General features: G+C 45.0%; 2 protein-coding genes across 4 annotated transcripts in view; one reads left to right on the top strand and one right to left on the bottom strand.

Annotated features, from left to right (window-relative positions):
- Positions 1-1,992: 1,992 nt before the first annotated feature.
- CMTM4 (CKLF like MARVEL transmembrane domain containing 4) overlaps positions 1,993-27,358 on the bottom strand; it is a 39,847-nt gene continuing 14,481 nt past the window's right edge. The window contains exons 1-4 of one of the 3 annotated variants that reach the window (XM_036345166.1): positions 7,076-8,048; positions 6,725-6,901; positions 3,523-3,621; positions 1,993-2,223 (exon numbers count right to left, since the gene is read on the bottom strand). In XM_036345166.1, the coding sequence (XP_036201059.1) occupies positions 2,059-2,223; positions 3,523-3,621; positions 6,725-6,901; positions 7,076-7,237 (603 nt within the window). In that variant the 5' untranslated portion in view covers positions 7,238-8,048 and the 3' untranslated portion in view covers positions 1,993-2,058. Of the gene's footprint in view, positions 2,224-3,522; positions 3,622-6,724; positions 6,902-7,075; positions 8,049-27,358 lie in introns of those variants that run through there. The other 2 variants (XM_036345165.1, XM_036345167.1) reach the window with 2 other exon arrangements.
- LOC118674021 (dihydrolipoyllysine-residue succinyltransferase component of 2-oxoglutarate dehydrogenase complex, mitochondrial-like) lies at positions 18,417-19,864 on the top strand. The gene has a single exon (XM_036345164.1). The coding sequence runs from the start codon at positions 18,435-18,437 to the stop codon at positions 19,779-19,781; it is 1,347 nt and encodes a 448-aa protein (XP_036201057.1). The 5' UTR covers positions 18,417-18,434; the 3' UTR covers positions 19,782-19,864.

The following is a 27,358-nucleotide window of genomic DNA, read 5'->3' as shown; positions in this document are numbered from 1 at the left end:
CCTTTTTAAATGGAACTCGCAGAGTGAGATAAGCCCAATTTTGATTAGGCATACACACTCAAAAATGCAAAATAAATACATAAAATGAACAGATAAAATCCAGATGTTAGAATCTCCTCAAAAAATCACTATATAGAATAGGTTCAAAGTTTGTGAAGCGTGACCTGTACTGCCCCAGGACAGCCACGGAGAGAGGGCTCCATCAGACCCTCTGGGCAGCACACCCCGCTGTGACCAGGCCTGGCTGCCCTCTGGGGAAGCAGAGGGAGGTGAGTTACCCCCAGACCAGCTGGGTCTGCACCCGCAGCCATGGCCCCTGAAGCAGACAAGGGGCTTGCACATGTGACCTGGGCCGGTGCCCATGGCAGGAACTGCAGCAGAACTCAGACTGTACCGAGTGTTCAGTTCAGGGAGCTAACCCCTAACCCCGCCCCCTCAGAGACAGCACAGTACCATTTCCTAGGCATCCCCAGCCACCCGATCAATCCCCCAACGCTGCTCTTTATGACGAATGCAATGCCACACACCACAACGCTTTCCCACGCACGCTCTCCTCCCGCCACCCCCAAAGACATACCCCTGTTCTCTCTCTCATCACACAGAACGCTGCCAAGGCTGGGATCGCTCGCTAGCACAAGCTCCTGGGGGTTCTCCGAGTTACTGCGAGATCTTCCCACTTTCCCACCAGCAGTAACTGTTTTTTCCTTGGTGAGAGCTAATCACAAAACATTAGAGCTAGAGTGAGGTTTGTAAACATTAAAAACAGCTCAGAGTGAAAACCTGACAAAACAATTTTCCCATAAAAGATACAATTAATCTCCAACAGGAAGAAAAAGACAACTACACTACAGCATCATAGGGGCTCATTTAACTCCTTCACCACAATAATCTTCACTTTATCAAGAATCAGTTCAAAAATCTGACAGACCTAGATTTCTTCCCAACAACCTCCAAGATGGATGTTCATAGTTAGGACCCTGAAAAGCTTCAATTCGTTCGTGCTTCTCAAATATCAATGGAAGGATGTCATGGTGCAAATTCAAGTATTTTCGAATCCTAGACAAGTCTACACAGAATCACTGTAGAACTCTTCTCAGGTCATTGAAGTGAGCACGTATCTAAAACAGAGGGGTGTGTCCCCACCTGCGGTCCAAACGGGCAAGTGTCTGGCTGGCGGGATGGACTGTGTTTCTTTCCTGAATTTTACCTGCGGAGGTAAAATGATAGGAAATCTGCAACGCAGCCTCAAAGCATTAAGGGTAGTCAGGAGAGCGAAAAACAAGATGGTCCCCATATTCCTGGAGGAGAATCTGGGATTCAGGGAGGTGATTCATTTGAGCAAGAATTGAGTGTTTTCTCAGCAGGTGGGAAGTGCATGTCAACAGTCCTGTGAGCTGTCCCAAGGGGACACCAGCTTTGCCCATCCCCAGAAAGTCCAGCCCCAGCCCAGAGCTCCACCAGCACACCCATCACTGCAACCCTCAGTGCCACACGTGGCTGCCGGGCCTTGCTGGCTGTCTCAACGCCCGGGGCATGGAAGACAGGCAGTAGGGGGGATCCTGGCAGCAAGACTAACGCTGATGGAGCGCACTATGGGGACTGCCCAGGAATCACTGCTGACGGACTGTTCCAACCTTGTACCTTCCTTCCTTGACTTCCCCCCTCGTGGCGGCCCCCATTTAATCCAAAGTCTTGACTTGTCACAAATGCATATGACAGGGTGGCTCAGTCAGATGGGGAGGAAGCCTGTGCTCAGGGCCGGTGAAGACCTAAAGTGGACATGGCAGCCAGGGAGGCCGGCTGCTCCCACGGCCACCAAACGCTGGAGAACCCGTAGGTCTCTCCCACCACTTCTGTCTACACAGCAGGGTGCAGGGGCTCTCGGCCTCACATACCTGCTAACAGGGCCACTCTGGGGGGGCGGGGGACCTTTCCCAAAATGAACTTTACCAAAGAGGACAAAATTCAGCTTAAACACATGAGAATCTGTCGTGACGAGGGAAAGAAAACTTGATTGAAAGGACGGGCACGAGGATGAGGGAGGACCCTGCTGGGCCCTCATGTGTCCAGGCGCTGGATCTCGGGGCGCCCATCCACGTCCCGGGACTCGGTGCGGGCTCGGATGTAGTCATTGGCGCTCTGCTGGTGGATGCTGACTCTCCATTTCTGCACGGCCAGGAATGTGTTCACCGCATACACCGCTGTTGCCAAGAAGCCAAATATCTACGAGAAACAGGCATGGAGAGTCCTCAGACACATCAGCAGTCTATGAGGTGTCTGGGCAGGACCCTGAGCGGCTTACAGCTATGCCCCCAACACCTGGCCCCGCTGAATGTTTAGCTGTCAGACCGTGGCCAAATCTATAGTCATGTGACCCACAGAAGTCCTCCCTGACCTGAAGACAGCCTAAGGTTTCACACAAAGTATTTTGGATCTTTTTTATTACAAAAATGCCTTTTGCCCAGCCGGTGTGGCTCAGTGGTTGAGCATCAACCTATGAACCAGGAGGTCATGGTTCGATTCCCAGTTAGGGTGCATGCCTGGGTTGCAGGCTCCATCCCCAGTAGAGGGTATGTAGGAGGTAGCTGACCGGATGATTCTCTCTCATCATTAATGTTTCTATCTCTCCCTCTCCCTTCCTCTCTCTGAAACCAATAAAAACATATTTAAAATCAATTAAAAAAATTTTAATGACTCTTTTACAGCACCTTCATGGTCACTGGTCCCAGATGAGAAAATACATGTAGACAAAATTCCATGCACACAAAAAATCAGGGGCTCAAATATAGTAACAACTCAAGCCATAAGGCCTGACATTCCAAAGCACAGCCCTCGAACCCCCACCTGCTCTCCAGCTGCCTGTCACCTGGGCAGCTCCAGGGTGAGAAGCAGCAGGTTTGGCTTAGTAATAACAACTGATGAATCTACTGAGTGACACCTGGGAGAGCAGCGCACTTAATATTTTTCAGGAACCTTTTAATCCCCCCCATTACAAAAAACGCTACATATTCTCTGGAAATACAGAACAATACAGAAATGCAGAGCACAGAGACAGTTTGGTTCCCACCCCATCCCCCAGGGCACTCTACCCTGAAGAGCAAAAATGTCATCTGACTACTAAGACCGCCACACCGGCCAGTAAGGCTTGAAAAAGCAACACCACTAACAGGCAGACATCCAGGGTCCCGGTGGAAAGACTAGAGCAGTGGCTCTCAAACCTGAGTGTGCCCCTGAATCAGCTGGAGGCAGGTTAAAACACATTTCTGATTCAGCAGCTCTGGGGGAGCCTGAGAATGGCATTTCTAACAAGTTTCTGGGTGATGCTGAGGCTGCTGTTCCGCGAACCACACTTTGAGAACCATAGCACTGAAGGGACTGGGACCTCCATTGGCCCAATAACAATTTCATTAGCAAAGAAAAAGCTAAAGGACAATGAGTAGGACACATATTAGGGGACAGAGGAGAGCAAGTCACAAGAAGTACACAAATCAGCCCGTGTTTTAACCACCTGGGTTCACCTACCACGGCAGCAATTTCTGCTCCGGCTTTGTGGTTTAAAGCAGCCAGTACAATGGAAGCAATAAAGAAAAAGAAAGTGCTGAGTCCAGTGTTGACCAAATCCTAAAGAAAAAGATAAATAAAATCACTTGAAAAGAAGCATCTCATGCTTTGCCCTGAAAGCCATTGAAGAACTTTCAAAACAAGCACAACACCCAGCCTCTGTGCTGGCTCCATAGTTTCGCCTCAATGGCCCGGGGGTGTTGGTTGTACAAAGGAAGGCAAACACCGTAACAGTGTCTGATGCTACTGGATAAACCTCCACAGCAAAACCCACGTCACCATTTCTCAATGACTTATTACAGAAACCCAACCTGCTAACCTATCGAGGACATGCACACTAATGACCACTTAGAGTTCTATTGTTGTCTTTTAAAAACTCATTCAAATCATCCTGGCATGTGGAAGCTTTTCTGAAGACATGTTTTCATTTCTCTTGCGTGATCACATGGTTTTATTTATTCTATTTTAATATCTGTATCATCCAGTTTTTCTATAACAACCACTTATCACTTGCACAGTTTAAAAAGCTTAAAACCGGAGTACTGCTGCTTGAGCTCCTTGGCCACGAAATAAAACCAAGGCTCTTACTGTGTGTTGTTCCACTTATGCTAGGGGCACATCCAGGCATGCCCTCAGATGTGGATTAGGGGGTGGGGAGGGGGGATATTAGTAAACATTGGTACTAAATTTTTAAAAAATGCTTTTAATGGGCCCTGGCTGGTTTGGCTTAGTGGATAGAGCATCCGCCTGAGGACTGAAGGGTCCCAGGTTCGATTCCGGTCAAGGGCACATGCCCAGGTTGCAAGCTTGATCCCTAGTAGGGGCCATGCAGGAGGCAGCCAGTCAATGATTCACTCTCATCACTGATGTTTCTTGCTCTCTCTCTTTCTCCCTTCCTCTCTGAAATCAATAAAGATATATATTAAATAATAACAATAATAAAATAAAATACTTTCAATGGGCTGTGTACTCTATAAGATGCATGTTTTCCAGTTTGCCACAGCTGTCCCCACTCCCTGCAGTCTCATAACCAGCCACTCCATGTTTCCTGTTTGGCCCCTGAAACACCACGGCTGCAGCCCTCCTATGCTAACAGAAGCAAAGGAAGGTCACCCTCACATACACATGTTTTCGAGTCCCTCCTCCAGTAACACACTAGTAAGTACAGGTGTGAGCCCAAGTAACTCCAATAACAGATCAAGGGGATCTGGTCTAGAGGGTGCTAACTCCAGGCCTATTGGCTATATCTGGCCCACAAATAGGTTTGATTTGTACAGTGTTCAAAACAAATTTGAACAAGCTAATATTTATAACATCAGAGGCCTACACAATAAAAACTAACATCTAAAACAAAACAACAATTATAAAACCCACAGAGCTTGCCCTTTTGCGGGGAGGTTTACGAGGCTCTCTCTGCTATCTGTTTACTACGCTATCAATTTAGATCACAACTCTGTAAGCATTTTCCTGTGGATAACACAAACTTTATCTTAAAAATAGTTGAGAGCCGAAACCGGTTTGGCTCAGTGGATAGAGCGTCGGCCTGCGGACTGAAAGGTCCCAGGTTCGATTCCGGTCAGGGGCATGTACCTGGGTTGCGGGCACATCCCCAGTGGGAGATGTGCGGGAGGCAGCTGATCGATGTTTCTCTCTCATCGATGTTTCTAACTCTCTATCTCTCTCCCTTCCTCTCTGTAAAAAATCAATAAAATATATTTTAAAAAAATAGTTGAGACATTAAAACCTGTCATACAAACTCAGACAAAATGCCTCCACTATCTTGAGGTTTTAGAGTTTAAATTTATTTTTTATTTTATTTTTTTTTTTAAATATATTTTATTGATTTTTTACAGAGAGGAAGGGAGAGAGATAGAGAGCCAGAAACATCGATGAGAGAGAAACATCGATCAGCTGCCTCCCGCACATCTCCCACTGGGGATGTGCCCGCAACCCAGGTACATGCCCTTGACCGGAATCGAACCTGGGACCCTTCAGTCTGCAGGCCGACGCTCGATCCACCGAGCCAAACCGGTTTCGGCATAGAGTTTAAATTTAAATCACATTTTTCTCAGTGTCCAATGCTGAGGCAAAACCGAGTCTTCAACTGACATCAACTTTCCTGGTTCAGCTCTGCTCTTATTTTTCCTCCTACAAGAGTCTGAGCAACACAGAGAGCCTCCTGTCGGAAGACCCTCTCCTCTGGGCACCCCACAGGATCACCTGGGAGTGGCCCTGCGAGGCAAGGTGACCAGCTCCGGCCTCCTCCCCAGCTCCCTCACAGGGGCCACACTTCCATGGTGCTGCACCAGCCAAGAGAGAGGCGCTCTCCTGAGGCAGCTGGTCTCAGCGCCCTCCCCTCCTCTGCTGCCCTCTTAGAAGCTGTGGGCCCACGGGGTCTTCCTCCCACAGGCCCAGAGGCTAAGGCAGCTGACTGCTTTCCTGTGTTTCCCTGAACGATTCCCTCTGAGCTCCCGCACATGCTCACTTGCAGAGAAATACCAAGAAAACCAAGTGCTATTAAGTTCCCCTCGTTCAGCACAGTAAAGACAAGTAGCACACGTCCAGGAAAAGGGGCCTGGGAGTGACCAGCCAGGAGCTTCCCATGCTGACTGGAGGGCAAGGCTGTCAAACAGGGTTAGGAACCCAAACCACAGGGAAAAGAAGACACATTTCCAGTCAAGACTGATCAAACACTAACCCTTCCTTCCAGTCCTCCCAGTTGCTTTGAATTTGATAATATCCTTAGGCTTTGCAAGTTATTGCCATTTCATTCATAGTCAATTCTTCCCGAATCAATTCTTTTATAAATGGCTTTTGGGTCCGGTATAAAATATATGCAAAAATGCATTAATTCTATTTTCTCTTTCCCATATTCTGTACACATATCAACATCACTAATCTCAAAAGATCATAAAATTGAAATGATATCTTCAAAGAGGTCAAAACAATTGTTATGATGTTTCTGCCATTAGTGAAGATTCCATTTAAGTTGTAGTTTTATTCAACTCAGGAAAGAAATGTAACATTTCACAGCTGAATGACAGTGGAATATTTCAGTACCGCAATGAACTGGAACCAAACACGACATGGAGCGGTTCCCACTCTCCCTGGAGCCAAGCAGCAGCCGATCCTTTCACAGTCGGAGGGCGGTGACTGTACTCACCGTCAGGTTCCAGTTGATCTGGGGGATCCTCATGTGAAGGTTGAGACTGAACAGAATCAGCAAGACTCCGGTCACCACAAACGCACTGCAGCTCACAAACTCAAAAAAGTAGAGGCCTTCACACGGGGAGCATTCCATGATGGTCTCTATGCAGATGAACGCAATCAGGGCCAAGATCTAGGAAGAAAATTGGAAACATATCATGTGTCTGTAGGTTTAGTACACATCCAGGGACACAGGTGCCTGCCACATTTAAATAAAACCCACCACCACCACCATATGCAGCCACAGAGGTTCCCTCTGGGGACGGCAGTTATCACTGTCAGGAGTACGACCTGGTTCAATTCTTACATGAGGATGTGAAGGTATAGAGCCGTTATCAAATTCCTCGTGTGGACAGCTAAGCCCCACCACAGTACACTGAATCCAGTCTGTTACGGTGTAGCCCTTGCGAAGAAGCAGAAAGGAATGTCTCTGTGATTTTTTTTTTACTAGTAGTTCTATCTCTGCCATGAGTAAGTGGACACTGTCTACACACGTTTCTAATTTATAGTCTCTACTCTAAAAAGGAGGTCCATTTAGTTAATTCATGAGCTATGGTTTTTAAAAGTTTATCATTGGACTGGATCACAAAAAGATAGACTGGCAGTTGATAAAAATCATTGTTAAATATACCAATAATAGAATCAATTTCTTTCTGAAGGATCAAAGTTACATTTTAGCAATATGTCCCAAGAGATTGGAGACCATCATAAAGTCAAATAGATATCACTGGAAATTACCAGTGAACTTTGAAAGGAAGAATTCAGGAAAAGGAGGAAGCCCACACAAAGGCTGAGTTAATGGCCCTGTGATCAAAGAAAGGCATGGAGTTCTCACACCTAAAACCAGATCGGAATGAGCTCCTGGCCTCTACTTCACCTCTTTAACCAAGCACTTCACAACCTACCTTATGTCAAGCCTACACCAGTTTCCAGTCTAGACCTCACCTCAAAGGTCAAGGATGTACAGGGAGGCAGCTCGGTGGTTCCAGATCTGTCCTTCGAGCCAGAGACATCAGCCTCACCAGGGAGCTTGTTAGAAATGCAAAACCTCTACTTCCCCCTTCCTTGACCAAAAGAGTCAAAATCTGCATTTTCTACAAGATCCTCAGATGATTCAAGCATGGGAAGCACATGCTGCTCTGGGGCCCTTCTCCACCTGCTGTAGACCCACTCATACCTTTCAATGCTCTACTCAATGCCACCTCCTCCCCGTGCCTTCCCTGACTGTGTCTCTCATTGCCAGACAATATCTGATTCCACCCTCTCTCGGGAAAGCTTGCTCCTCTGTGATTGAATTCTACCTTTCTTATGCTTACCACTAGAGGCCCAGTGCATGAAATTCGTGCACATGGGGGGGGAGGGTGTCTCTCTCAGCACAGCCTGCGCCCTCTCGCAGTCTGGGAGCCCTTGGGGGATGTCTGACTGACAGCTTAGGGAGAAGGCCTAAGCCGGCAGTCAGATATCCTTAGCACTGCCAGAGGCAGGAGAGGTTCCCGCCACTGCCACTGCACTCACCAGCCGTGAGCCCGGCCTCTGGTTGAGCAGAGCTCCCCTTGTGGGAGTGCACTGACCACCTGGGGACAGCTCCTGTGTTGAGCATCTGCCCTCTAGTGGTCAGTGTGCATCATAGCGACTGGTCATTTTGCCGTTTAGTCGATTTGCATATTAGCCTTTTATTATATAGGATTATGCCTCCTGAGCTTTTTAAGGATACAGCCTGTCGATCTCTCTCTACTCCCAAGATACTAAGCAAAATAATTTGCACACAGCCAACAAATGGGGGCTCATGGAGCCACTAAAAACCCATAAAACAATTCCTGGAGTACTTGTTAGCATCCCTACAGAAAAGGAAGGGTAGCTCTGCTTTTTCCACTGCCAATACTTTCACAGAAAAAGACATCTTTTTCTAACAATATGTGGTATTTTCACATTTCTATTATAATCAGCACATTAAAGATATGGGTGTTTAAGCACACACTTTGTGCTTTTCCTAATGGTTCCTTATTATCTACAGAACCATAGACTTTAATTCTCCACCTGAATTACATGCCTGACTTGCAGGCAATTTACAAAGAAATAGTTCATATAAGGAAAACTCCTAAACTTTTTTTACCCCTGTAATTGGATCTAGCAATCTTGGGCAAGAAATAACACACTATACTGATGAGTTACAAATGTTTCTGGTATGCTAACTTCAACCATATTTGTGTGGGAAGGTAACACCTACATTCTTAAATATTAAAATAAAAATGGTTTCAAGAATATGCAAATCTAACAGTCCATTCAATATAGCAGTGAACAAAACATAGAATTCCCTGCTCCTTAGCTCATATTCTAAAGGAGAGGTTTTTAAAAATTAAGCCCTGGCTCAGTTGGCTGAGCATCATCCCATGCACCAGGAGGTTGCTGGTTTGATTCTGGTCAGGGCACATGCCCGGATTGCGGACTAACACCCCAGTAGGGGGCTGCAGGAGGCAGCCAATCAATGTTTCTTTCTCTCTTTCTCTCTCCTCTCTCTCTCTCTCTCTCTCTCTCTCTCTCTCTCTCTCTCTCTCTCCCCCTTTCTCTCTCTCTCGCTCCCTCTCTCTTCCTCTCTCTCTCTAAAAAAATCAATTAAAAAGCATATAAAAAATAGCTGACAAATAAATTGATATTAAAAAGCTGTCAGATTTCCACAATTGCAGCTAAGTATGATTGGCAGCATCAAAAAGTAGGAAGGGAGGGGTGGGGGTTGGCTGATTAAGTTACTATAAAACATTTAAAAATTTTCTAATACATAGTGGCAGGCACACAGTGGGGTTGGAGATTTGAGCTATGAGATTTTCCCAAGACAGATTTATCCGCGAGATGATGAATGAAGCTGCAGAACTTCTGAACTCAGCACTCACCACTCAACTTCTTGACTATCTCCACTCCTTTTGCCAGGTGGTGATGGAACAGAATAAGCATTTTGGGGATTCAGCAAATTAAAAGTTGAGTGAGGGATACGTTAAATTGGGGTTTCGCTTTCACTTTCATGTATATGGTTACTACAGCTTTCCCACTGTCAGAATGGCTTCCAGATATGCTTTGATCTGACATCATAATGAAGAAACAGGCCCTAAAATTCACAGGATAAGTGGGTCCTACAATGCCACAGAAGTATGTCGGTGGTGAAGGAGAAACAGGGTTTGGAACATATGGAGCCAGAAGCTAATCTGTGGAGAATTCTTCAGATCATCAAATGCGAGATACTATAAGTGGACAATTGTGGTTTCATCGGTATCTAAATGGAAGTTGTGCCCTATCAGGAATATATTCAATAATGCAGTAATACAGTTATAAACACACTCAACATTGTCTCCCTTTTTGTTGGGAATCACATAAAATAAAGTTTATTAGAATTCCAGGGTCTGTAGGGCAGAAACCTGTGGCAATACTACAAAGAGCGAGTACATACGTGTAGGAGATTACAGTTCATGCCTCCCAATGTGTCAGTTCACATCCTGACATACCTGACAAATCTTGAACTGACAAGGTCCGACAATCCCAAAGCAAATGGCGTTAAAATTCTCCAACGCATTGAAACAGCCTGAAGAAACGAATGTTCCAGCAACGACCTCCTACACATATTCATCAGAACGTCGATGTACGTAGTATAAGAGCATATTGATCATAAAATGATGATGCGTGATACAATGCAGTGGTATTGTATCTGAATTGTTCAGACATACATCTACTAGTACATTTCAGATTAACTTTGTATACTTTTCAGAATTAAGTGACCATACTAAAGTCCAAAAATGATCCATCTTAGTGGAGGCAAAAACAGAAGGGAACACTTTTTAAATTTGTAACTTAATGTGTTTCTCATTCTAAATATGCACTATTGTACCTAGCTTTATATCTTTAATTTTGTATCTTCATCCTTAAAGTGGGCCTCCAAATCATCTGTGTCTCAAGCCCCTCTAAACCTGATCTACTTCCGAGTTTAGGCAACGAAAGGTGAGTGGATGAGACATCTGTTACTTCTGGCAGCAGCCTTTAGGAACCATGAACAGTTTCAACACACACACACACACACACACACACACACACACACACACACACACACACACCGCCCCAGCAGCCAGCAATGTTCCAGGCGGGGGTGGGTGGCTCTGTGTGAGGCTGATGGGCAGCCTGCTTACCACAACCTGGGAGACTGTGTAACATGAGTAAAAGGAAACGTCCCTTGTGTTCAACCTTGAGATTTCAAGTTTGTTACTAAGCATAATCCAGTTCATGTGACTAGAAAGGCATAATGTTAATTTGCACATGCCCTGATATCTAATACAAAACTACAAATTTACAGGATGAATATGTTACCATCCCCCTCACTCTTAAAGACACCGGATTGAAATGGTTTTACAGACAAACTCTTACCAGATTGTCAGGGTAAAGACATTGACTATGTTACTTAAACTCTTTTAAAACAAACAAACAAAACAATTGGAATTTCAATATACATCTATGTGGTTAGGATTGTAAATAGACTTTTTAAAAATACAGGCCTCGCCCTAACCGGTTTGGCTCAGTGGGTAGAGCGTTGGCCTGCGGACTGAAGGGTCCCAGGTTCGATTCCGGTCATGGGCATGTGCCTTGGTTGTGGGCACATCCCCAGTAGGGGGCGTGCAGGAGGCAACCTATCGATGTTTCTCTCTCATAGATGTTTCTAACTCTCTATCCCTCTCCCTTCCTCTCTGTAAAAAAAAAAAAAATCAATAAAATATATTTTTAAAAAAATGCAGGCCTCTTTAATTTTTCAAAATTTCTACAATAAATGTGTATTTTTATTTTAAAAGTTAAATATCACATGTATAAACACTTTTGAAACATCCAGGTTTATTATGAATTAAATGTTAGTGCACTCTAAGAATCAATTCTTATTTGCTTTGAAACCATTAAAGAATATTTTTAAATGACAAAAACTTTAATGGAAAATGAAAGTCACCCTGCAAGTCCATGTAGGTCCCTTTATCAGAAGAATTCATCATCCCTAAAGCCTCCCTGATAGCGCACAATCCTATTTCCTGGCCGCCACTACACTGGAAGGGCAGGAAATGGGCACAGAACAGCCTCAAGGCGGGCACATGATAAAAAAGCCATGCTTACTCTCACTAATGTAATGGGAAGGACCATAGCCCATGTCCCTAATACCCATGAAGACCTCTTCGAAGGTTAGACAAAATCCTAACTATATCCCTGGCCTTGGGGCACATCAGCAAATGAACAGTTCGAAAAAGCCTCACAGTACATAACCTGTTTGCCTTTATTGGATGTGTAGATTATGTTACTGAACATAGAAATTTTTCTTTTCCCTCAGCACACCTGTTAACACCACAACACGGTGTTGGGGGGAAAAACAGTTTGGGAAACAAAAAAAGCCATGTGCCGGTCAGTACTGTCAGGACTCAGGTCATGCACAATTAAATGCACAGAGTGAAAAACAGAAGCTCATTTACCCAGCAGGGTAGCAACTATGAGGACCCTGAGGACCTTGTTAATTAAGTGATGAACACACACACACACACACACACACACACACACACACACACACACACAGCAGGATCCAAAGTACCTTCAGTATCAAATCAAGTCCTAATCAACTCTAGCATTATCAAAATTCAAGTGTCTCTCTTCCCACCAACACTGGGGGAAAAAATATTTGAAAGATGAGACATGGCTTCTATTGAGCCACAAAGACCCAACAGGCAAGTTGTTAAGTTGCTGCTTTTGCTGAAAGACCTCATGATGTGCAGAAGAGAGAACCCAGAGAGGGCAGTTCCTCCCACACCTCGTTCTCCTACACCAGAGGACTAACATGTAACTGACCCAGGGTCTGCTCCTTCCCCACACGCTTGCCTAAAGGAAAAAGCATCACTACATGATTTCTCTCAAGGAACACAAGCTAGGACTCAGGGAGCCAGTGCCACGAGGGCCCCTGACAAAGCACACAATGTGATTACCCACCTCAAAGGGTCTAACTGCTACTGCATTGTTCTAAGAAAAACCATCCCAGAGTTGCTCCCCACAAGGGAGGCCATCCCATGAGGAAGGTCGATTTAAAATATCACCCTCCTCTCCCCGAGACAATAAACAATAAGCAAATATTATTTGGTTCCGAATCGAAAGCGCTAAGTGCAGGTATAAATTATTTAACCTGCGATCAATGTCTCTGCATTTGCTCTTTGGTTCCATTGTTTTTCTGCAGCTAAACAAACAGTGTCCAGGCTATGGATGTGCGAGATGCAGAGAAAGGAAAGAAAACCGCCTGCTCGGGAAGGGCAGGGATGCCCGGGGTGCTAGGGCCGCCCCGCTGGCAGGGAGCACTCACTGGGCAGCAGGATTCGTTAGGCAAAGGAGCTGGGGGCACCGGCAAGGAAGTTCCTTGTTGAGAAAAAAGAGAGACATGAGGACAAAAGGGGGAGGCCGCCAAGGGCTCAGGGGGGTCAGAGGAAAAGAGGTGGCTGAGAGGACCGGGGCAGTGGCAGGTCTGTCACCAGTCCAACCAGCCACACCCCAAGCTGTGCTTCCTTCAAACCCTGAGGCTTTGTTTCATTTGAGGGCCGAGGGCGAGGACTCTTGCTGGCGGCTCCAGGAAGCTGTGGGCTTGGTTCGGTCTGAGTTTGGCTCACGCCACAAGACCTACTCAACTAGTACTCCTGACACATTTTTCAGGCTGGGTTCTGCTGTGTAAATAACTTTGCTGGTTTGGAATCCTACAGCCATACATAAGAGCTGAACTTAGGAGACTGTATTTCAATTTCATTTTTGGCAAGACTCTCACCTTTAACATAAATTATTACACGTACAGAGCAGCGAGCACGAGTGCACACAGATTAAACCCAGGGATAACTTGTCAACAATGGCTCACCAGAGCAGATCGGTCTCGGACAAATTAAAATAGGCTTGGACAGCCAACTACCCAGAGCACACAGACAGCGTGACCCAGTGAAGTGCAAAATATTTTCTTGTTTTTAAAATAAAGTCCAGAAAATCTTATTATGTGGTTTGATGATATAATTGCACATGATTTCAGAAAACCACAGGACGGTCAGCATCTTTCTTGCCAAAAGAATACCCACAAGATTTTACTGCAAATGCCACCCTGCCCAAGAAGCTACATTTCAGACCGTTTACATTACTAATGAAGCACATGAGGAGGACACAGGACACAAGCTGCTTCAAACATACACGTCTGAAGATGTTTAACTGCTGCTGGCACTCGCGTTTTCTGTCCCCCGTCCTGGCTTCATGCGTAAAGCAGAATCCCAGAGAGCAGCATCACATCCCCGCATGATCCAAAAGCAAACCCTTCCCGCTTCCCTTCCTCTCTGCTTTAATTCTTGGGCACTTCCCCACCCTAACAGCTCTGACAACCACCTTAACAGGATGGGAAAGAGCACCGCTTTTCTCATTGAGTGAGAAGCAAGACCAAGAGTAGCTTTGTTCTAAAGATTAATTTAGGCTAAAATAACGAACCATAAATTCTAAGAGGCCAGGAGGAGACCCACCTGGAAAAACCAGCTCAGCCATGAGACCTGTGAACCCTAACAGCCCCTAGCACCTCCACATCATCCAACTGAGGGGGGGCCAGGAGAAGAGCCTCCTTAAGTGGCCAAACCTGGGACCCCCAGAGCCTTGCCACAGAGTCAAAGACTTGCGGATTCAGGTACCTTCCTACACAAATTCAGCATAGTCCTTGTAAATGGTGTCCCCAGCTCTAGAGACAGTAAAAACTGTGGCCCCTACAATGTGACCCTCTGGTCCTCCTAAGAAATTCAACATCTGCCAAGTCCTACTGTGGGTCAAATGCTGTGCTAGGCACTGCCACAGCCATTAAACTGCCATTCCATCCTGTGAGAAACATAGTTGGTTTGCTTGTTTTTAATTGAGATATAATTCACACACCGTAAAATTCACCCACTTAAAGTGTATAATTCAGTAGTTTTTAGTATATTCAAAGTTATGCAGCCATCACCATTATGAACATTTTTATCACCCCAAGAAGCACATGGTTTTTAATCACCATCCTATTGACGACAAAAATGAGGGAAAGATGTTAAGTAACCAATCCAAGATTACAAAGTCTCATTAGTAGCAGAGTTGGGGTTCAAACCCAGTCCCTGAACCCTTTACAACACTGGGCACTGCTGATCAGCCCTTCACCCACCCTTGACCTCCATTGCTCCCTTCCTACCTTGCCTCTCCTCACTGCTCCCCAGGGCTTTGTCATGCTGCTTTCTTAGCACACACACAGATTCCTCTGATCCAGACTCCCATCTCTAGTGCCCAGGCTGAGATTTCTAAATATTATTTCCCACTCAAAGGAACAAGAACTTCTAGGAGAAATGACAGATTCCAGGTCTGGGACAGGACATTCCGATAAGCATATCAGAAGGCAAGGGCGTTAGCAAGGACTACTGAGGGTGAGTCAGGACTACAACTGATTTACATAGTTGTTTTTTTTTTAATATATTTTATTGATTTTTACAGAGAGGAAGGGAGAGGGATAGAGTTAGAAACACAGATCAGCTGCCTCCTGCACAATCCCCACCAGGAATGTGCCCGCAACCAAGGTACATGCCCTTGACCGGAATCGAACCTTGGACCCTTGAGTCCGCAGGCTGATGCTCTATCCACTGAGCCAACCCGGTTAGGGCTGATTTACATGGTTTATAAGTATCTCCCAGAAAGGGCTCATCCTATGATGTTCAGCAGCATCCCTGGCCTCTACCCACTAAGTACCAGTACTTGACTCAGCTCCTGTGATAGCAACCAAAAATGTCTCGGCTTTCCCCTGCAGGGGGGGCGGAAGGAGGGGGTAGCTGCGGGGGCAAAATCTCCTCCCACCTCCAATGAGAACCACTGATCTAAGCCATGATCACCAATGGCTGTTAAGCTACTGATGCAGGTGTTCCAGGGGGACACACAGCAACATGGAAGAATATCTCAAATGCATCATGCTAAGTGGAAAAAAAAAAGCCAGACTTAAAAGACTACATACTTTGTGATTCTATTTATGTGACATTCTGGAAAAGGCAAAATGATAGAGATGGAAACAAAATCACTAATTGCCAGGGTTTGAGTAGCAGTAGAGAGAGGGGTTGACAAAAAAGGGTAGAATGAGACATTTTGAGGATTGGTGGAACTATCTGACTGTGGTGGTAGACACATGACTCTACATATTTGTCAAAACTCACAGAAATGCACACTATAAAAAGTAAAATTCACTCTATGTAAATTTAAAAGAAAAAAGAAAATGCTGTAAAGTCAATTGATAAAGGCATACATAAAATAGTTGCTATACAACTATTCACTTGTATCGTGTGTATGTATACACACCCATATGTACACATGTTAATAAACACACACACAAACAAAAGTGTTATGCACACTGTGAACGAACGATACTCACCTCTGATTAATAAGATTCCAGGAAATTTGTTTTCTTCTTTTAACTTACCAGTCTTTTCTAATTTTTCCTCAAAAATAAAGTAGTATTACTTGTGTGATTTCTTTTAAAAGTAATTTTAAAACAAGCAGATGAAAAGATTAAAGCAACCTCTTCTGGGAAGCCTCCACCATTAGCCTTTCTCCCTCTAGGCTTCACCCCCATTTCTTCCACGCACTTCACACAAGCTGCCCATAGTCTCCTTCTCTCTGTGGCTTTAGCCTCTCCTGCAAGCTGAGCTGCGTGAGGAAGTGCCCCCATACACGCCGTATTCCCAGGTGTACTGCCACGTGGCACCTGTCTCAGGAATCACGTTTATCTAGTTTCCTGCTCCATCCCCTCCCCCAACAATAGGCACTCGGTAAAAGAGCTGGTCAGTGACTGACCAACCAATGGGGAAGGAACAGGCATCTAATAAATGACCATTAAACCATACCCATAGGTAACTGAACACTACCCAAACGGTGATCATTAATGTTTCATGTCAGCCTAGAACACGGGTTCAGGTGAAGGACCTTTGGGATGGCCCCTGCCCACATAAGTTTCCAGCAATTATTTGGGCTGGCTTATCATTTGCCATATTTGTGGATAAGAGACTTGGAATTGTTACTATGTAAGAGAAGCTTCAAAATTATCCCAATAGTATACAAAGTCAGGCTGATGCCATGAATTGATTCAAACTGGCAAACATTTAAGGTACAAAGGTTCAGCAACAGAAATACAGAATAGAGGAGGGCAGTCAACAGGCTTTAGGTGACATCAGTCATGCTGAACTTAAAGGTTTGTCAGTAAAGACTGAGGTAAAAGACTTAAATTTTGGTGGTAGGGGTTGAACTGAGTGGTCACAAACCTTTCCTTATGTAGGACACTACACTTTCACATATGTAGGCAGAAGTCTGTTCATTAAGTTATTAAATCCAAACCTTGTTAAAATAAATATTTTTATGATTCCCTGCACATGCCAGCAATATCCAGAATAATATTTTAAATATACCCTTACTTTCAAAACAAAAACAACTCAGCCTAAGCAGACCAGGGCCCCAGCAGCCTGCAAGCTAACAGCTTATTTGCTGCAGACAATAAAAACAAATTAGAAAGCTTCCAAATATCACAATTTTGTAATCCCAGTTAAGTACAACCCACCCAGTCCATTCCACTAAATGCTGCTATAAATTTGGAAACAATGTATGAAGCAACTATTACATGACTCTGAGAAATAAACAGCAGACAGATAATAAACAGTAGACAGATCAGGGGAATCAGAATTCAAAGTACCACTGAACCAGAAGTCAGTTCCCTTTTTTTTTCTCTCCAAAATTCCCCAGCTTAGACTCAGGCACAAAAAGGTCTATTGTTTGTGATTGGAATCCCAAAAGTAGAGGGAAAAGAGCATGCAACATAAAAAAAAAAGTATTTGAAAAAGTAATAACAGATAACTTCCCATATTTGGCAAAAGACATAAATTTAGGATTCAAGAAGATCAGCAAACCCCAAACAGAAAAAACTCAAAGAAATCTATGTCCAGATGCATCATAATCAAACCATGGAAACTAACAAAGAAAAAGTCCTAAAAGCAAACATAAAAGTTATGCATTATACATAACAATGATTTGAATGATGCTGATTTAATATCAGAAATCATGGAGGCCAGAAAGTGGAATAACATTTTTAAAGTGCTGAGAAACAAACTGTCAACCCAGAACTCTATATCTAGCAAAACTAACCTTCAGTAATAAATGTGAAATAAAGACATTTCTCAATAAAAGGATATTAGGAGAATTCACAGTCAGTCGACCTGCTCTAAATGAAATGCTAAAATTTCAGAATTCACCAAAGGTAAAAAGGCAAATTAATGGAGAAAGGGTAGTCTTTTCAAGAAATAGCATTGGGACAACTACACATGAATAGGCAAATATATGAAACTTAACCTAAAGTTTTCACCTTGTATAAAGATTAACTCTAAGGGGTCATAGATCCAAAAATAAAACACAAAACTATAATTCTTAAAAGAAATCATGAGAGGGTACAGTGCAGTAACTCATCAGGGATAAAAAGGAGAACGGACTTCCCGTTCTTTGTGCTTGCCTGCCTTGTTGCTGGTGCATTGCACCCTCATGCAGGAGTAAAGATATTTGCCTAGCAAAAGAGGAGGAGGGGGATCCAGTGTCCGCCCGCCCTCCGCTCCGCCGCGATGCTGTCCCGGTCCCGTTGCATGTCCCAGGCCTTCAGCCGCTCGCTCTCCGCCTTCCAGAAGGGGAGCTGCCCTCTTGGGAGACGCTCCCTGCCCGGGGTCTCCTTATGTCAGGGACCAGGTTACCCTGTCAGGAGGACGATCACCATTAACAATAGTAGTGTCTTCAGCGTTCGCTTCTTCAGAACTACAGCTGTGTGCAAGGATGATGTGATCACAGTAAAAACCCCAGCATTTGCGGAATCTGTCACAGAAGGGGATGTCAGGTGGAAGAAAGCTGTTGGAGACACAGTTGCAGAAGATGAAGTGGTTTGTGAGATTGAAACTGACAAGAAATTCTTGCAGGTTCCATCACCAGCAAACGGTGTTATAGAAGCTCTTTTGGTACCTGATGGGGGAAAAGTAGACGGAGGCACTCCTCTTTTCACATTCAGGAAAACTGGCGCTGCTCCTGCTAAGGCCAAGCCAGCTGAAGCCCCTGCTGCTGAAGCCCCATCGGCAGTTCCTCCTTCCCCTGCAGCATCCATACCCACTCAGATGCCACCAGTGCCCTCGCCCTCACAACCCTCTGCTAGCAAACCAGTGTCTGCGGTAAAACCCACTGCTGCTCCAGTAGCTGAGCCAAGAGCTGGTAAAGGTCTGCGTACAGAACATCAGGAGAAAATGAACAGGATGCGGCTACGCATTGCTCAGCGTCTGAAGGAGGCCCAGAATACATGTGCAATGCTGACGACTTTCAATGAGATTGACATGAGTAACATCCAGGATATGAGGGCCCAGCACAAAGATGCTTTTCTGAAGAAACATAACCTCAAACTGGGCTTCATGTCGGCATTTGTGAAGGCCTCAGCCTTTGCCTTGCAGGAACAGCCTGTTGTAAATGCAGTGATTGACGATACAACCAAAGAGGTGGTATATAGGGATTATATTGACATCAGTGTTGCGGTGGCCACCCCACGGGGCCTGGTGGTTCCCGTCATCAGGAACATGGAAACAATGAATTATGCAGATATTGAGCGAGCCATCTTTGAACTGGGAGAGAAGGCCTGGAAGAATGAACGGGCCATTGAAGATATGGATGGTGGTACTTTCACCATTAGCAATGGAGGTGTTTTCGGCTCCCTCTTTGGAACACCCATTATCAACCCCCCTCAGTCTGCCATCCTAGGCATGCACGCCATCTTTGATAGGCCAGTGGCTGTGGGAGGCAAGGGGGAGGTGCGGCCCATGATGTGCGTGGCACTGACCTATGATCACTGGCTAATCGACGGCAGAGAGGCTGTGACTTTCCTCCGAAAAATCAAGGCAGCGGTAGAGGATCCCAGAATCCTCCTAATGGACCTTTAGGAGGAAGTCACACACCCAACACATTGACCACGCAGGAACTGAAAACCAGTCTTCTCTCTGCCCCATGTGGGTCCCGGGTTCGCCTGGCGACAGGCAGGCACATGCTGTTGGCCTCAAGCAAGGAAGCCAGGGCACTATATAACCAGCAGTCGCAGGTCTTTCTTGGTGTTCCTACCAGCTCTCTCTCTCTCTCTCTGTACCCCTCTCAACACTCGAATATCTTATTTCCTTAGGCTTGAGGGAGAGAAAGAGAGAGCCTTCACAGATGCTCATTAATATCCCTGCCTTTCTTCATTAACCCTCTGCCGAGATAATTTTGCTTCTCCCCCGTGCCAGTACACGATAGGGAAACCACTGGGGACCATGGTATTAAGTTTCAATCTTTTTTTTTTCTTTTTTATTGGGGGAGAGGGGGAGAGGGGGAGGGGGGAGGGAGGGGGAGGGAAGGAGGGAGGGAGGGAGGGGGAGAGAGAGAGAGAGAGAGAGAGAGAGAGAGAGAGAGAGAGAGAGAGAGAGATCAAGTTTCAATCTTTTGAAAGTATGTTCTCCAGAGCTGCCTGGGAGGGTTGTGCCTCCCACGCTCGGAGCAGCCTCTGCCCTGGCTGTGCACATTCTCACTTGATTCCACCTGTGTGGAGGTATTGACCACAGGCCAAGGTGCTGCTTTGCTGCTAAATGCAATTTCCTTCTCAGCTGTCATTGACTTCAGGATGCCTCTACTACCTCTTCCAGGAAGCACAGGCCGGGGGACCTGGGTAGGAGAGGTGTTGGCAGTGTGGAGGGGGAGAGGGCAGATTCCCCCTGAGGTCATAGCTATAAACAAGAGAACAGAAGCCAGGCCTGCCCTCACATTCTCTGTCATAGCCTCACACCAGGAAAACCCATTTTGGCACAGCTATGGTTGTGCCAACCTTTCTAGGTTGCTAGGAACCGTTCTAGCACATTGTTCTCATCTGGAGCCGATTCTCGTACATCAAGGCAGTGGAGGATGGACTGGAGCCTGGTAGAGATTGGGGTGGGGGAGGCTTCCTGTGGACAGGCTCGGATTGACTTGAGCTTTTAAATTCCATTGGTATGAGCATGTGACTGAAGAGGCAGTTCTGTTCTTTCCTGATCACGGCCCTTAGGAAGTGGGGCCTTGGCTCTTCTGCAGAGCACGGGTCTAGGGCAGGGTGGACTGGTGGGAACCAGCCCCAAGATGCCAGTACACGGGGGAAGTGACTGATGTCGCCTCTGAGGTACTGCCTGATGGGTCTGGACACAGTCATTGGAATTCCTTGGAACATGGTTAAATGTACACGTCTTGTCGTGAAAGCTACCAGGCTTCATTGCTTTAAATCCAACTGCATTCAGGCCTGAGGCTGCTGACACTTGACATGGGAGCCACTTACTTAGTGCAGAGTGCCCACTTGTATCTCGAAGAAGTAAGGCCTGGGGGACGTGTGGGGGGAAGGGATGGGAGCCAATACTGAGTGCCTGCAGCATCTGCTATGTCTTCACTATTCAGAACTCATAACTGAAATATTTAAAGAAACCGATTTTAAATGCAAATTAAAGGGCAAAAGTTCTCAAACAGGAAAAAAAAAAAAAAAAGAGGAGGAGGGGGACGAGGAGGAGGAGGGGGAGGAGGAGGGGGAGGAGGGGAAATCATGAGGAAAAAAACTTTCATGACCAGAGATTAGTTCTTCGCTATGACACCAAAAGCATAATCCAGGAGGAAAAACTTGATAAACTGAATTTAATTAAAACTAAAAACTTGTTATGAAAAGACATTGTTAAAAAACTGAAAAAACAAGAAAAATACTGAGCTTAAATATTTGCAAGTCATGTATTTGACAAAGTTCTTATGTCCAAACTACATAAAGAATTCTCAAAATTTAACAGTAAGAAAACAAACTGTCCAATTTTTTTTTTAAATGGGCAAAAGACAAAAAGATTCTTCACCAAAAAGACTATATAGATGACAAATAAGCACAAGATGCTTGGTATCATTAGCTATTTAGAGAAATGCAAATTAAAACCACTATGAAAAGCATTACATCGCGGGGAGGGAGAGAGACAATAATACCAAATGCCTGCCGGGATGCAGAGCAAATAGGACTCTAATATATTGCTGGTGAGAATGAAAATTAGTACAGCCACCCTGGAAACTATTTAGCAGTTCCTTATATAGTTAAACATACATTTACCCACATGACCCAACAATTACACTTTTAGGTATTAACTCCAGTGAAAAAAAACTTATGTTTACACAAAAGCTATACATGAACATTTATAGCAGTTCCATTCATAATCACTAAAAATTATAAACAACCCAAATGTCCTTCAACAGGTAAATGAATAAAGAAACTGTGGTACATACCCACAATGAAAAACTAGTCAGCAATGAAAAGGAATGAACTATTGATAAAAACTACATGACAGTGAGTGAAAGGCAGTCTCATACGTTTACATACTCTAGGATTCCATTCATATAACATTCTGGGAAAGACAAAGCTATCGTGATGGGGAACAGATGAGTAGTGGTCAAGGGTTGGGTGTGACCACAAAGGAGGAGAATGAGGAAGTTTTGTGGGCTGAGACTATTCAGTATCCTAACTGTTGTGGCTACATGAATGTATGTATGTGTTAAAACTCACAGAACTGTATACCCAAAAGTAAATTTTACTGTATTTTAATTTTAAAAATAGCACATGTGGAGACCACCAACATCCTTGGCACATGCCCAAATTTCTATAGCTCAAACTTCTGGCAGTTTTCTTATGTGCTCAGAAAGAAAATGCACTCCATTAACAGATTTTTTTTTTTTCCTTATTGGTTTAATTCAAAACCATGATATGACAAATTCCAAGTTAGCTTTTAAATGCTATTTTTCCAGATGCAAAATATAGAATAAAAGCCTTCAATTTTGTCACTCAGTCATGAAACAAAACAAAAATATTCTAAAGAAAGAAACAGATCAAATTCCAAAATGGCAACCAAAACAGAAACAAGACAGAGTGGGCTACTGGACAGGGCCAACCAGAGAGCATCCCCACCGGCCAGCGTAGCTCAGTAGCTGAACACTGACCTATGAACCAGGAGGTCCCGGCTCAATTCCCAGTCAGGGCACATGCCCAGGTTTCGGGCTCAATCCCCAGTAGGGGGCGTACAGGAGGCAGCCAATCAATGATTATCTCTCATCACTGGTGCCTCCGTGTCTCTCTCTCTCTCTCTCTCTCTCTCCTCTCTCTCTCTCTCTCTTTCTCTCTCTCCCTCCCTCCCCCCCTCTCCTTTTCTCTCTGAAATCAATAAAAATATCTTTTAAAAATAAATATTAAAAAATTAAGCAGGGGTGGGAAACCTTTTCCTACCAAGGGCCATTTGGATATTTTAACATCATTCTTGGGCCATACAAAATTATCAACTTAAAAATTAGCTTGCTATATTTGGTTAAACATTTAATTAACTCACCCCAAATGCCTTGGCAGGGCCAAACCAAATGCTTTCACGTTCCCCACCCCTGATCTAAAACATAATGAGGCATAATGTTGAGACGTTACTAGTAGCTGTATACTTAAGGTTTGTGCACTTTTCTGTATGTATATTGTACTTCCATGAAAAGTTCTTAAAAGCAATAATGTAAATCTATGACTAAATTTTAAAAAACCATGTGTGCCATACCCAATGTATAATATCCCATTTTTACAAGTATGAACACACAGGAACAAAGTCTAAAACAACACATACCTATTAATGGAAGTTCTCTCCAGCTAATGAGAATAGTGATGATTTTTAATTTTTTCATTATTTTCCTATAGTAGTCTGATTTTTTTTAAAAATATATTTTATTGATTTTTTACAGAGAGGAAGGGAGAGGGATAGAGAGTTAGAAACATCGATGAGAGAGAAACATCGATCAGCTGCCTCCTGCACACCTCCTACTGGGAATGTGCCTGCAACCAAGGTACATGCCCTTGACCGGAATCGAACCTGGGACCCTTCAGTCTGCAGGCTGACGCTCTATTCACTAAGCCAAACCGGCTAGGGCTGATTTTTTTTTTTTTTTAAACAGACACAATACTTTTATAAATCAGAAAGTAATTTTCTTCCATTTTGGAAAATAGCATTCAAATTAAAAATATGATATTTATATTACGGATCAATTTATATATGACTCAGACTGTGCTCCCTGACATAAAGGAGCTTTGTAAGCCTCATGCAGTACCAGATTTCCAAAAGACACTTTACCAGATGTGAGGCTGGAACATGACAAATAGAAATATGGGAAGCTTCTCTGGTGTTTCTGAATAAAGGGGGGAGGGAGTCAGGTAAGTGGTAAAGGTGTTCATATGGAAGGCGGTCTGTGAGTGATGGTGATGAGGCAGAATGGATCCTGGCAGGGGAGTGGACCTAGTCCTAGGAGGAGACCGGGAAATTTGGAAGGGGCTGACCCAAAGGCTATGATGGAGAGAGTAAGAGCCATGTCACAGGAAAAGACCAGTATGCTCACTGATGCCAAGAGCTATTCCATCCCTCCTCTTCCCCTGTCTTCCTCACCCCTAAGAGAAGTGACCCCAAGCTGTTCCTTGCAAAGAGGTGTCACACTCAAGACCCTAAGTACATGGGGGGAGGGGGCGGGATCTGACTCAAGGGCAGCCCTACCCAGAGGCTGGCCAAGCATCTCTCCCTTGGCCTGGCTGGGAAAGCCCCACCCAAATAGAGGCAGTGGCAATCAGGCCCATCAGACGTGCTTTCTGGAATTCTCAACCACAGTCAGCAAGTTAGCGTCAGAGCAGTCAGACCTGGAATGATTTTAAACAGATCATCTATCAGAATATATTTACAATATGTACAAATATATCTCTATCAGAAAATGCAATGCCTACAACTTTGCCTAAGCATTCTTTTATGATTCCTCCCACCTTTAGGAGTTGCTTTTTGGGGCTGCTCCATCCTTTACTGAAAATACCTCAGGGCATACACTTCTGAGTCTGAATGCTGTCCTCCACTTTTGTGCAGCTACTTAACAGTGAAATGTGGTTTGTTCCGCAGGGCCTCTTAATATGACATTCCTACAGCAAGAGATTGTGTTTCCCACTGCAAACAAGTCAGGCAGCGATGCTTTCCACACAGCCCTCACAGCCTACATACTTTAAAACAGCATTTTCCTCAGCCAGTTTTTTCTTCTTGGAAGCAACCAAGCAGAAGGTTCACATTTTATTAAGAAAACTACCTTCTTTGGCCAGGTTTTCAACTTCCACTCAGGTCCTTGACCAGACCTACTCCTGGGATTCTTTCAGGTCGACAGCAGCCAGTCCTTGGCTATCTGAGACATACACAGTGCCATGTGCTGGCCTTCATGGCCCCTGGGCCCAACCAGGGATAGAGCATGCAACCAAAGTACGTGCCCTTGACCTTCAGTCTGCAGGCCGAGGCTCTATCCACTGAGCAACCCGGCCAGGGCAAGCCCAGTCCTCTTTTGGGTCACAGTCCAGCCTGTGAGGGGAGGATATAGGCCCTTTGTGACCCAAGAGCCAGGGGCTGCCTTCTGACTGGGAAGCTTGGAAGAAAAATGAGTCCTCTTGAGCGAATAACTGATTCAAATAAAACCCCCAAGATTCATGAGGCCTGGCTGCTGGGCTCTCCCTGGGTTCCCTCCAAAACCTGGTTTATCTGGTTCTGAGTGAACCCAAAAGGAACCCCTGTGTCTGTTCCTGGCAACTCAGAGCTGCCCAACACTGAAGAGATGGCTGGGCCTTGGGAGCAGCCCACCCAGTGAGTCACAAAGGCCCCTCAGTGCACACACCCAGCCAGGACCTCCTGGAGTGGAAGTGGTATCGGGTTTTCTGCACCAACCTCAACTACCCATCGCACATCATCAACTGTTTGACAGATGTTCTAATGATAATTTAGGTTCTGAGCAGGACTCGAAGTTTCTAACTTCAACAACATGGGAGCTTTTGTTGAAATGAGGCAGCAAGTAACCTTTTTATCTCTATTCATTCAGTCAGTCATGTACTACGGAATACATCATCGACATGCCTCACAGAGGACCACACAGCATGCTGGAAGGCCCCGCACATGCTTACTAATTCAAAATAAATCTGTGTAAAATATTATATCTGGAAAATTAAAGTTTACATTTTTGTTTTATTTGGTCTTAGTTAAAAATACACTCTCCCATCTAGCTTAATATGCCAGTTAAGCCACGTCTCTAGAATAAGTTTCCCACTTAAATAAATAAGATACAAGCTGCTCCATATAGCACCTCTGCGCTAGTTAGAAACAGATCCCAGTCTGGGTGGAAGCTTGGCTTGGCAAGAGGATAGCAAACTGAAAAGGGCACCCCTCTGGGCTAACGAACTGGGCATAGGCAGCCCCTCCTCCGGTGCCAGGGCCTATGCCTTTGCAAGCAGAGCATGCAGCTGGTTCTCCGCCTCCCTCGCCCTCTCAGCTAGACCCACTGTGCGTGCACAACCGGCGACTGTATAAAGTAGCCTTGGACAACAGGATGCCGGGGACTCTCTGTGTTCCCCTATGACAATAATATTGCTGAACCGATCCTGTATTCAGCAGGTCTTAATGCTCTGTGTGTTAAGTATTAAGAAGTTTTGCCCTAAATGGTTTGGCTCAGTGGATAGAGCGTTGGCCTGTGGACTCAAGGGTCCCAGGTTCGATTCTGGTCACAGGCACCAAAATTAATAAACAAAAAGAAGTTTACTGTTGGCCCTGACCGGTTTGGCTCAGTGGATAGAGCGTCGGCCTGTGGACTGAAGGGTCCCGGGTTCGATTCCGGTCCAGGGCATGTACCTTGGTTGTGGGCACATCCCCAGTGGGAAGTGTGCAAGAGGCAGCTGATAGATGTTTCTCTCTCATTGATGTTTCCAACTCTCTATCCCTCTCCCTTCCTCTCTGTAAAAAATCAATAAAATATATTTTTTAAAAAAAAGAAGTTTACTGTTGTAAACAGGTACAATTAAAAAAAATTTTTTTAACTTTGCTTTCATTTATATTAATCTGGTCTGAGACACAATGGCTGATTCTATAGTCCATTAAGAAAGAGAGAGAGAGAGAGAGAGAGAGAGAGAAGCAGATATCCTAAAGAACTCTGTAGAGCTAGACACATAGGAGAGGCTCCACAAACTACTGGCCCTGCTGAGCTCCCCAGATCTCCTTCTCCCTACAATTTGTCATTCTTTATTGAGCACCACACCAGCAACATCCTCATTACCACCTCCACCACCATCACACATTTCGGGACCAGGCAGAGAGCCATGTGGATATACTCACCTGTCACAAGTGGGGGTCTGTTTCCCAGTTTCACCTACAAAACCATGCCCTAAAAGAATATAAACCAATTAGAGGCCTGGTGCACAGATTCATGCACCGGTGGGGTCCCTCGGCCTAGCCTGCGCCCTCTTGAAATCTGGGACCCCTTGGGGGATGTCGGACTTCCAGTTTCGGCCCACTCCCCATAGGCCAGACTGAAGGACCCCACCAGTACACGAATCCATGCACCAGGCCTCTAGTATGAATATAAGATCTTTGGTTAATGTCTTCTTACTCTCCTCTTCCCCCCTTCCCTCTGAGATTCA

This window comes from Myotis myotis, unplaced genomic scaffold, assembly GCF_014108235.1.
Source record: "Myotis myotis isolate mMyoMyo1 unplaced genomic scaffold, mMyoMyo1.p scaffold_m19_p_19, whole genome shotgun sequence".
Taxonomy (NCBI): Eukaryota; Metazoa; Chordata; class Mammalia; order Chiroptera; family Vespertilionidae; genus Myotis; species Myotis myotis.
The sequence above is the reverse complement of the archived record's forward strand: the minus strand, read 5'-3'. Positions and strand labels throughout refer to the sequence as shown.